General features: G+C 38.3%; 1 protein-coding gene across 2 annotated transcripts; it reads left to right on the top strand.

Moving 5' to 3' along the window:
- On the top strand, positions 1-11,781 carry gtpbp1 (GTP binding protein 1). 2 transcript variants are annotated; one of them, XM_056255166.1, is made up of 13 exons: positions 1-495; positions 2,425-2,536; positions 2,635-2,815; positions 4,475-4,823; positions 5,423-5,546; positions 5,652-5,766; positions 5,854-5,998; positions 6,075-6,257; positions 8,032-8,167; positions 8,253-8,431; positions 8,621-8,785; positions 9,049-9,087; positions 10,614-11,781. In XM_056255166.1, the coding sequence occupies exons 1-13, from the start codon at positions 307-309 to the stop codon at positions 10,710-10,712; spliced, it is 2,016 nt and encodes a 671-aa protein (XP_056111141.1). In that variant the 5' UTR covers positions 1-306; the 3' UTR covers positions 10,713-11,781. The 2 variants fall into 2 exon arrangements, with proteins under 2 accessions (XP_056111141.1, XP_056111142.1); XM_056255167.1 differs by lacking the exon at positions 9,049-9,087 and having other exon boundaries at positions 2-495.
- The last annotated feature ends 117 nt before the right edge of the window (positions 11,782-11,898 follow it).

Below are 11,898 nucleotides of genomic sequence, written 5' to 3'. Positions count from 1 at the left end.
GGATAAGAAAAACACACATGACTAATTTTCTTAACATTTTAAACTAACACTTAAACGTGCTCAGTGACCGAGTTGTAAGATTTGAGTGTGCTATTATCAGTTTAGCATGTTATTGTGATACCGCGAGTAATATGTAGCGATACGTGTTTATCTCGACGCAGCGGGTTTTAGCCTAGTGGCAAAGAGTAGTGGTGAGCGGCGTTACAGGCTGAATGTGTTTGTGCTGCATCAGCTTACAATTGTTTCCCCAAAAGCCGTATCGTTTTAAAAATTTTTAGCTTGATTTTAAAAATTGCTGCCAGAGAGATGGCATCGTTAACGACGACGGATCCGGTTTTTAATCCCGGGGCCATAGGGTTGTCAGAGTCCGTAGTCCCCGCTAGCATGTTTGCTCCTGGCCGGGGATGTGGCGATGATGACGGGGCAGAGTGCTCCGAGGACGAGGAGATGTTCAACGGCGAGGCCGTGGATCTTGGCATAGACTTCTCTAGCAAGGTAGGCCTCAAACAGAGTTAGCTTAGTCGGAGTGTTTACAAAAAAACCGTATTATTAATAACATGACTACATGTTTAAATTTTGAAGTGACTTTTAATCATGCGATTTGATTTGCATCACTTTTTTGATATTTTCACGGTTTTATCAGCTGACGGCTGAGTGCTTGTACCTGTAAACCTAAGCTAAACCGGCTATGTTCAACGATGTTTTTTTAAAAACATATCTCTTGTCTGTATCATATGCACCCATTGTAGTGCAGCATTCGAATATAGCTTTCTAATTTATCCATCTTTGTGGGGGTTTTGGTGTAAAGCAAGCTGATTTTGGGCTGTAAATCTGTATTAAACCCAATGAATGAAAGACATCAGTGAGGGAAGAGATGACAACCTGACAACACAAAACCTGATGAAATATCAACGCAACACAGAGGGTTTTCCCTTTAGCAGGAGGGAGTCACTGAGGAGATAAACAGATCAAAGTGCATTTTACACCAATTGATACATTTATTTATGGTCCTAAAGTTTTAACACCATTGTAGAAACAGAGCTATGATCAGGGTTATTGTAGTCAACTTATACCATTAAAAAATATACTTACTTGAAATAAAATACGTCTGCAGAAATACAATTTAATCTAATTTAATTTCAGATAGTTGCCAAGGTATAATTTCTCATTTTCACTTGGTTTTACTTGATGTACTAAAATGTCTAAAACTAAAACTGTAATAAAATTGATAAACTATATTGGTACATTAAAATTAACCTAATACAAAAAAAAAAAAAAAAAAACCTTCATAAAATAACCAACCTCTTGAATATGAACATTCTGTAAGTAATAATAACCAGCCAGTGCTACTGTAATGTTTCCAGTTAGTAAGTAATCCAACAGTGACTAGCCATCATTTGTTCTTTCGATACAAATAGTTACTATTTTGTTACAGGTAATAAATACATTTTGCCATTAAGTTCTATATCTTAAGCACAGAACCTATCAACGATTTATTCCAAATAGTATTTGATTGTTTTTAACCTCATTCTAGTTTTACTAGTAACTATTCAATAGTTTTAGTAGTTGTTTCTGATTAACTATTAAAATAGTTAAATTTAAATATATATATTACAGTTTCCCTTGTTTTAGACACTAGTGTACATTCCAGTTGATACTAGTAACAATTTTAATCTTTATAGCAATATTTTTAATTGAACTATTATGTACCTGTTCTGACTAATGATGTCACATGGCAAATGACTAGTGAGATGAGAAATGGTACTAGTATGAATTGGAATAGATATATTAATGTCTCATAAATGGGTAAAAGTAGAAATGCACACACGCCGAGAAATAAGAACTAGTACCTAATGAGAAGTACAAATATTTCATGCACTCTCTCAAATACTATGATATATTAAAATGACATGCATTATAATTACCCACGAATTAGAAAAATGTTGTCTAAGATGGTTTTAGATGATGAAAAGCATGTCACAACACGGCACAGCTCAACACGTCAGTTTCTAATTTAGACCTACATAGCCACCAGTGCCTAACCTTGATGGATGTGGGAACCAAGGCAGATGAGAGTTCGTGTTTTCTGCTGAGACAGCGGCCTCCTTATCATTCATCAGACCGTTTCAGTCTGAGGGAGGATCTGTTGAATCATATGAATATGGCTGGAGCTGAGCTCTGTTTCTGCTAAACAGTGTTTTGCATGGAGCTCCGTCACTCCACATTCTGCAACATTACTCCTCAAGACATCTGATGTAACAAGCAGTAAAGTCAGACAACTGTTCTCAAAGTCCAATGATGACTTTGTTGTTCCTTTTTTACACTGACGTTGAGTCAGATGGCGGGTAACAAAACAAACAGGAGAAATTTCTTTTCCACAACTAATCTGTGTTTTATATGACTCTTTTCCTTTATGCATCATAGCTAGCCCTGGTCAGTCCCAATGGAGAACAGTATGACTTGTTACTACGGCAACTGCGTGAGAGGATGGACGAGGGCTGCGGGGAGACCATCTATGTCTTGGGCGTGGGTTCAGGTAAGACACTGAAATGAACCCAACAAGACTCAATTTAGATTTTTTATCTTTTATTGTTTTTTTTTTAATACTCACATGCTTGTGTCTCTCTCTTTAAGATGGTGGAGACTATGGTTTGAATGAGAGTGATATGCAGGCGTCTGTGGCCACAGTAAGGTCCATGTGTGAGCAGATCGAGGCAGACCTCATCCTGTTGAGGGAGCGAACTGAGGCTGGTGGCCAGGTCAGAGATTACCTTATTCGCCGCCAGGTGGGAGAAGCCGACTTCTTGGAGGTTAGGTGAGTGATGTCAATGGAGAAAGTGGCCTTTTCTTGCAATTTAAGGGACAGTTCAGCTCAACCAAAAATAAATACTTGGACTCATCTATTCATTGTTGTTCATTTTTTTTTTTTTCTTCTTTTTTTTTTTTGTGGAACACAAAATGAGATGTTTATTAGAATGTAGAGGCTGCTATTTTCCACACAACAAACGTTGACCGTGAACAAATGCAAAGAGTGAGAAAAGTTAATCCAAAAGATCAAGAATGTACACTACCATTCAAAAGTTTGCAGGTTGGTATGACTTTTTTGTTGTTGAAAGAAATTAATACTTTGATTCACATTAAATTGATCAAAAGTGACCGTAAAGACATTCATAATGTTATAAAATATTTATATTTCAAATATATGCTGCCCTTTTGAACTTTCTATTCATCAAAGAATCATAAAAAACACTGCATCAGAGTACACACAAATATGTTAAGCAGCACAACTGTTTTCAAAATTGATGATAAAAATATTTCATGCGCATTGGGGTGGGTGTTATGGAAAGATATCATATCACAATTCTTTTCAGGAAGATCACAAGTCACGATTTTATCATATTATAAATCACTGAGCAGTACAGCAAAACTAATTTGCCTATTTAAAACCATTTAGCCTTACAAGGTAACAAAATATGAAAGAAAAAGAATGACTTCACTGTATAAATTATACATTGATTCTTATTAAAGCTACTTAAGTTATTCACCGAAGAGCAGTAAGTGATTTTCTTTTTTTATTGGATTAACAATAATACAGTAATTACAAACTGCAGTAGGTATATTAGGCTGCTGTCACTTTCAGATCTCATGCACTGATCTAATAAACAGACACGCATCCGATTTTCTCCCAACTTTTACTTAAGACATAACTGACTGTGTTTATGTAAACCTTGTGTGTATTTGACAGAGAACTTAGTTCAGTACAGACGCGCTATGTTAGCGCTCAGAAAAGCATATGTCAGAACAGCGTGCAAATAAAATGTTTAACTGGCAAGGCAAACAATAAACTTTCATGATTGCAAAGAACTGCAATGTCACATGAGCATAACCCTACGGCTGTGTTGCTAAACATATGATGTGAATGTATGTCACGTAGTACAGTTTGCTGGGACGGGGCGCCGCGCCAGAACTGCAACTGATAGAATGTGCATTACTATATTTCTTAGAAAGCAGACCGTGGAGACATTTTAATCGTTCATGATCTAAAATCGTGATATCGCAAATCCCTTCTTGAGCATCAAATCATTTGATTTCTGAAGGATCATGTGACACTGAAGACTGGAATAATGATGCTGAAAATTCAGCTTTGCCATCAGAGGAATGCATTACATTTTAAAATGTATTAAAACGGAAAAGTAATTTTTAAATTGTAATATTTCACAATATTACAGTTTGTAGAGCACTTTTATCAAATAAATGCATTCTTGTTGACCATAAGAGACTTCTTTCAAAAACATGAAAAAATCATACTGACCCCAAACTTTCTAATGGTAATGTACCATATCAATGACCCATAAGACTTGTGCTCTGTTAAAAGGGCATCTTTAATGTGTCTTCCAAGATCTATAAGACACTTTTACTTTGAGTGTAGCCATTTCAGGTTACTAACTCAAAGTCATGATGGTGTTTACCTCAGGGTGGCTGTAGTGGGGAATGTGGATGCCGGTAAAAGCACTCTGCTAGGGGTGCTGACTCATGGAGAGTTGGATAATGGTCGTGGCTTTGCGCGACAGAAGCTCTTCAGGCACAAGCACGAAATGGAGAGTGGGCGCACCAGCAGCGTGGGCAACGACATCCTGGGATTTGATCAAGAGGGCCAGGTAGTCAACAAACCCGACAGTCACGGAGGTAGCCTGGATTGGACCAAGATCTGTGAGAAGTCTTCTAAAGTTATTACCTTTATTGACCTTGCTGGCCATGAGAAGTACCTGAAGACGACTGTGTTTGGAATGACAGGTCATCTGCCTGATTTCTGCATGCTAATGGTAAGGAGGGAAGACAAAGCTCTGTTTCAAAACCTATTGAGGCTTGATGTTTTGATAGGCAGCTACAGTTTCTCCAATGGCAGCATCCTATTTGAAATGTTCTTCATAGGCAGCAACACTGTCAACAGTCACTCACGTGCATTACATAAATTATATGAGTGAGAAAATTTGCAGGCAAAAAGGTCCATTGTTTATTTTTAATAGTGTAGCAATGTATTAAGCACAGATCACACAGAGGTCATTCTCAAACCGAGCAGCTGTTTGTTGGTCAATGCGGCAAATTGTGTGACCAATTTGAACCTGTTGCAAAATCTGTGTATGGAAATCTTTCGCCCTCATGCGAAACTCCTAGTCGTGTAGATTCCTATTGCATTGACTGGATTTCGACCTCTAAAATTAGCTGAATAATGGTAAATGTGACTGCACCTTAAGGCAACATGATTTAGTAAGGAACTATTTGGATCAAACTTCATGTTGGGAGTACACTTGCTAGGCCTAAAAGTGCTGCCAAAGTGGACAGCTCATATTGTTTGGAACAAAGTGAACTGATGATTGTTGTGGACATATATAAATTTACTCCTTTTCACTCTCTTTCACAGATTGGAAGTAATGCAGGAATTGTTGGCATGACCAAAGAGCACCTGGGTTTAGCATTAGCTCTCAATGTTCCCGTGTTTGTGGTGGTTACTAAGATTGACATGTGTCCAGCTAATATTCTTCAAGGTGAACCATGAGTCCACAAATAATGCCATTGTTTAATTGACTGTAAATTATGGAAAGCTGTAGGTATTGCCATGCTAGTGAATTTAACACTGTCTGCCTTTTCAGAGACCTTGAAGCTCCTGCAGAAGATATTAAAGTCTCCAGGCTGCAGAAAGATCCCTGTCCTAGTCCAGAACAAAGATGATGTCATCGTCACAGCATCCAACTTTAGTTCTGAGAGGTAGTGCCCCACAATACACGCATTGCTTACCTGCCAACTTTAAACTCTGTTATTCTCCAGACTTATCTATATTTGTGTGTTTTGTAGAATATGTCCCATCTTCCAGATCTCTAACGTCACAGGAGAGAACATGGACCTACTGAAGATGTTCCTAAACCTGCTCTCCTCCAGAAGCTCATTCAAAGACCACGAGCCTGCCGAGTTCCAGATAGATGACACCTATTCAGTGCCAGTAAGCATGCTTTCTGTCTCTGTTAATATATTTATGTTTCCCCTCTCTCAACGGTCTGATTTTTTTTGGGGGGAAGGGTGTAGGAACGGTAGTGTCTGGGACCACGTTACGAGGGCTGATTCGACTCAATGACACTTTGCTTCTTGGACCAGACCCTTTGGGCGCTTTCCTCTCCATCACCGTCAAATCCATTCACCGCAAGAGGATGCCTGTGAAAGAGGTCCGTGGTGGACAGACGGCCTCTTTTGCTCTGAAAAAGGTATGTGGCGTGGGTTCCAGACTAAATAAATTGTCTCAGTGGACATCCATGACTTGCGGAGTCCCTCAAGGCTCAAATTCTTGCGCCACTCCTGTTCAACCTGTATATGCTCCCACTGAGCCAAATAATGAGAAAGAACAAAATTGCTTACCACAGCTATGCAGACGACACACAGCTCTACTTAGCCCTATCGCCTAACGACTACAGCCCCATTGACTCCCTGTGCCAATGCATTGATGAAGTAAACAGTTGGATGTGCCAAAACTTTCTACAGTTAAACAAAGACAAAACTGAAGTCATTGTGTTTGGAAACAAAGATGAAGTTCTCAAGGTGAACGCATACCTTGACTCTAGGGGTCTAACAACTAAAAATCAAGTCAGAAATCTTGGTGTCTCTCTAGAGTCAGACCTTAGTTTCATTAGTCATGTCAAAGCAATAACTAAATCAGCGTACTATCATCTGAAAAATATTGCAAGAATTAGATGCTTTGTTTCCAATCAAGACTTCGAGAAACTTGTGCATGCTTTCATCACCAGCAGGGTGGATTATTGTAATGGACTCCTCACTGGCCTTCCTAAAAAGACCATAAGACAGTTGCAGCTCATACAGAACGCTGCTGCCAGGATTCTGAGCAGAACCAGAAAATATGAACATATCACACCAGTCCTCAGGTCTTTACACTGGCTCCCAGTTACATTTAGGATTGATTTTAAAGTATTATTACTGGTATATAAATCATTCAATGGGCTAGGACCTCAATATATTGCAGATATGCTCACTGAATATAAACCTAACAGATCACTCAGATCATTAGGATCACATCAGCTAGAAATACCAAGGGTTCACTCTAAGCAAGGAGAGTCTGCTTTTAGCTATTATGCCAGCCGCAGCTGGAACCAGCTTCCAGAGGAGATCAGATGTGCTCCTACAGTAGTCACATTCAAATCCAGACTCAAAACACATCCGTTTAGTTATGCATTTACTGAATGAGCATTGTGCCACTGTTCGTCCGACTGTTTTTACTGTACTTTATTTTATTTTTTATTCTAAACTGTTTTAATTATTCTTATTTGTTTTGATTATTTTAATTTCTTCTATGTAAAGCACTTTGAATTACCATTGTGTATGAAATGTGCTATATAAATAAACTTGCCTTGCCTAAATAAATTGCTAAAATTAAACATTTTGTCCAAATTATTGTAGTTGGCAAATTACAGAATGACTCAAAGAAGGTTGGCCAGAAGCAATTTAGTTCCTAATTGATGTTGTCTCTCTAGTGACCCTGATAGACCCTTTTCACAGACTGCAATGAAGCGTTTTTTCCACAGTTATCACAATTCTAGTAAAGTTTTTTTTTTTCCAAATTTATATAAAATATAATATTATATAAAAAATGTAAATACAATTACAACGCTAGACTGTGTTTTATTACCTTGGTAGTAAATAACAAAACAGTAATTAATGCTGCTGTGAGGGTGTTTCTAATACAACAGCAGAGGGAGTGATGGCAAATTTCACATTATTCTCTCTTATGACTGCTGTAATCAATCTCTCGGACACAAATCAGTTCATTAAGAGAATCGGTTGCAAATGTTTTACTCTGAATCAGACTCGCTCACAATCCTTCAAACCGCTAATTCACAAGTGAGTTTGAGACCGTTTTTTTGAATCTTTTTGACTTGTGTATTAAAAGAACTTGTTCATAAGAGTAATTTGTTCATGAACCTCATATCATAACTATCCCCTCCTTATTGTCATTTCTCTCTCCTTCAGATCAAGCGCTCCTCAATAAGGAAGGGGATGGTCATGGTGTCACCAAGATTAAACCCACAGGCATACTGGGAGTTTGAGGCTGAAATACTAGTTTTACATCACCCGACGACCATCTCGCCTAGATATCAAGCCATGGGTGAGATACATGCACTTTTACGCTCTTGAATGTAAGTATGTGAGGTTTTCCTCTTACCATTTTTCTCGTACTTCCCTTCCCACAGTGCACTGTGGTAGCATCAGGCAGACAGCTACTATCCTGTCTATGACCAGTGACTGCTTGCGCACAGGAGACAAAGCTACCGTCCACTTCCGCTTCATTAAAACCCCAGAGTACCTGCACATAGACCAGAGGCTTGTCTTCAGAGAGGGAAGAACCAAAGCTGTGGGCACCATCACCAAGGTCAGATTCATGGGGCAAAAGATTGAGTGTGTAGGTCAGAACCGAATACATGCAAGTTTTTCAGTATTTTTAAAGACACAGCTAGTAGATGAGGATAAATTGGAAGTTGGCATTATTATCGTTCAGAATTATATTATAAACCTCACGTTTATGAGTGTTAATTTTCACTTTTGTTCTCTTGACTTGTAGTTGCTCCTGTCAACAAATAATCAGCCGTCAAACTCCAAACCTCCGCAAATCAAGATGCAGTCAACAAAGAAAGCCCCGGCTAGAAGAGAGGATGGAACGGCTCCACCCTGTGAGGAGACTGCTTGCACAGGATCGCCAGCCGCTCAGCAAAACATACCACAACAGGTAATAACAGAAATGCTGTGTTGTGCTCAGATTTACAAGTATTGTCAGTTTCTCTTCCTGCTCTGGTTTGTCGGATCTGTCCAGCTTTCTAATAGCTTTCTATCACTTTTTCCCTTTTGATACTCGTATGAATTATTTACCTTTCTTTACCTACATCATGCTGTTGCTTTTCTTCACCTGTTCTTCCATTTTCATCCCTCCTTATTTCCCATAAACTGCTCTGTTTCCTTTACCTTATTGTTTCACACTTATTACTGCTTCAGACAGAAATGGAGGAAGACCCTCAAAACAAAGAGAACAAGGTAAAACAAGGGAACCAAGTGACTCACTCATTCCCAAGACTGCTAATTATCCCCTCACAGGAACTGTGCTGTTTATAGGTTCTCAATGTACTGAAAGGACATTGCATGATGCATCTTTTAAGCCGGGATTGGACTACAGGAGTTTCATGCCAATTTACCCCTCCCGATAATCGAGGAAAAATGGGAGTAGGGCATCGGACGGTTCCGATGTTCGGCCCAGATTATCTGGTAATGTGAGGTGTTTACAGATCAAATCTTAAACCTCCCGATCTGCTCACGGACACATCAGGGCCGCCCAGACAATATCAACCATGCTTGATGTTTAGTATTTTAAATCGGGATGATTACATCAGTACTTCCACTATAGCCAGTGAGAGACAAGTCTACAAGGAGACAGAAGTGATGGAACTTTTAAAATGGTGACCGTGAAACAACAAGAAGCTGTACGAGTCCGGTGAACAGAGATGGAGGAACGGCTGGTCGAAATGTGGCAACAACACGACTGCCTTTTATAATGTCTCACCTTATATAATGTCTACAGCAAGTTGCTGTGACACAGTGTCCATTTATTTTACATCCGCTTCCCCGTGAGACCATGCGAGGTGCTAAATCTGGCATGATATGTAGTGTGTGACTGGCACTTGTAGTGTGTGAAGGTTTGAGATTTGAAAGAAGAAAATCTGTGAAGATTTTCCTTATTTGTGTGATGCAATGCAACCAGATTTCACTGAATCGGTTATGATTTAAAAACTCCTGTAGTCTGAGCCCGGCTTTACCCAAATTATACTGTGGCATGGAAATGAGCGAGGCTTGTGACCACCTGATTTCATTTCGAGAAGGTGTTGTTTAATACTTGCTGGTTTGTGAGTCCATAGTGTTACTGTTTATTTAGGAACAACTTGCTAGTATTTTGGGTGATGGTTATCATTTTTGGGGGGGTGATTGTATGATCTGTTTAGTTGACAATGACAGATGGACAAATATTTGGAATTTTGTTGAAATTTGAATCATAGACATTTACCAATTTTTTTTGTGGCAAATTTTATAATTTTGAATCCAAATTCTTCATGCGACATGTTTTCCGTTTTTTTTTGAGATACGACATTAAATGCTCCGATCATAAAATTACAGCTTCAAGGTTTTTTTTAATCTGAATGATTTTTTTATGTATTTCTAAATTCCATCTTTAAATGACACGTCTAGAATTCAAATTGACAAAATTCAAATGTTTGTCATATTTTTTTTTTAGTTCCATTGAAAATAGAAACGTTTTCAGTTGCGTTTGCAAATCAAATACTGATTAATACTAATGAGCCACGTACTTATTGTGTAATCATTTTGTGGAGTTGTGTATTATTATTACGATTATATGCTTTATACTTTTAGATATTATACCAAGTATGTATAAAACAAGTGATATAAAGTGTTACCAAAAATGTTAGTTACCATATCAGGATCAAGTGTAAAGTTTAGAGGTCAACAATCATCTTAAAACCTCCTTCCTCTTTTTTTTTTTCTTCTTGAAGCCAAAGTCTGGAGGCAGAAGACGAGGAGGTCAGCGGCATAAAGGCAAACCTCAAAACAACTCCACAGTGACCCTTGCTGGTGCAGTCGGGGGCTGTTAAACTCGCCCCTTTTCAAGAGTCCAGTACACCCTCCATGTTTTACTCATGCCTTTTACCTGCCCACATGGACCATAACACTTCGATGACAAAGCTTAAGGAGTTCACAGAACCAACATGCACCTTGTTTCGTGAATTTTAACTTATTATAAGATGTGCGTGTGTTCGTAGACTGTATATACCGTAGATATTGAGACTATAGGACAGGCATTACTGCATGGTGGTTCTGTTTTGGCTGTAAATGTCAACTTAAGAAGGATAAACTTTTAGTCTGTTTCTTCTTGCTGAACATGACATCATGTACTTGCTCAATGAGTCATTTCTATCCCGTTTTTAAGATAATCCCATTAGAAATTAACTCTTCATTATGTAGCAAACTGTTTTAATGGGACTATTAACAAGCCTCGTCACAAAACCACATTTAATTTGAATTCGCATTATTGTGGACCATAACGATAAGAGATGCTTTTGGAAAGTGTTTTGAGCTGAATTCACTGGCGGCTTTGAGACACCGTGACTGCAAAGTTTTTTGGCAGCTAGTTAAGTGTGAAATGCAAATTGGCATTTAAACACACTTCAAAATCTAATAACAGTCATTGCTAATTATTACCTCATATTTCAGTCTATTCAGTTTCCCAAATCCTTGGTCACCCTAGTGTTATCAGGCCTCATAGACTCTGCTCAGGTTCTGGGAGCATATTCAAATTGTGAAATAAGATATTTTTTAGGTTACCCAGTGAAATATATGCAGAGTAAGGGATGAGGAATAGAATGTAGATCTTTAGTTTAAAAGATTTGTGTAATAGTTCCTCGTGGGGAAACTTTACAAAACAGTGGCAGTTGTTCTTGGATAAGAAAAAAAAAAAAGTTTTATTAATGAACCTGTTTTTTTTTCCAGCTGTGATTGACAGGCCTCCTGAACACTTGCTGTAAATTCTTTCAGATTGCTATACTGTTTGCTGAGCTTTAGTATTCACACCCTTGAGGCAATATGACACCTGGACCATTCTCTGCGTTTACTTGTGAAACTTTCCACAACCAATATACAAATAAACTGATGTTGACAATTTAAGCAGGGTGTGATTCTTTGCTACTTTGTCTCAGAGTTTATCTATCTAGTCCAGGGACCCCTCTTATGCATCATTATTGATGTTTAAAAAAAAAAAAAAAAAACTTATTGATGTGTAGC

Source organism: Rhinichthys klamathensis, unplaced genomic scaffold (assembly GCF_029890125.1).
Source record: "Rhinichthys klamathensis goyatoka isolate OS25496 unplaced genomic scaffold, OSU_Roscu_1.1 h1tg000119l_1, whole genome shotgun sequence".
Classification (NCBI taxonomy): domain Eukaryota; kingdom Metazoa; phylum Chordata; class Actinopteri; order Cypriniformes; family Leuciscidae; genus Rhinichthys; species Rhinichthys klamathensis.
Note: the sequence above shows the minus strand (reverse complement) of the source record. Positions and strands in the feature narration are given on the sequence as shown.

Bases quoted from the DNA above. Each gene is read 5' to 3' on its own strand.
- gtpbp1 (XM_056255166.1), top strand. From the start codon at position 307: ATGGCATCGTTAACGACGACGGATCCGGTTTTTAATCCCGGGGCCATA. The intron at 8,168-8,252 runs GTGAGATACATG...CCCTTCCCACAG, and splicing joins GCCTAGATATCAAGCCATGG to TGCACTGTGGTAGCATCAGG. The intron at 8,432-8,620 runs GTCAGATTCATG...CTTGACTTGTAG, and splicing joins CTGTGGGCACCATCACCAAG to TTGCTCCTGTCAACAAATAA.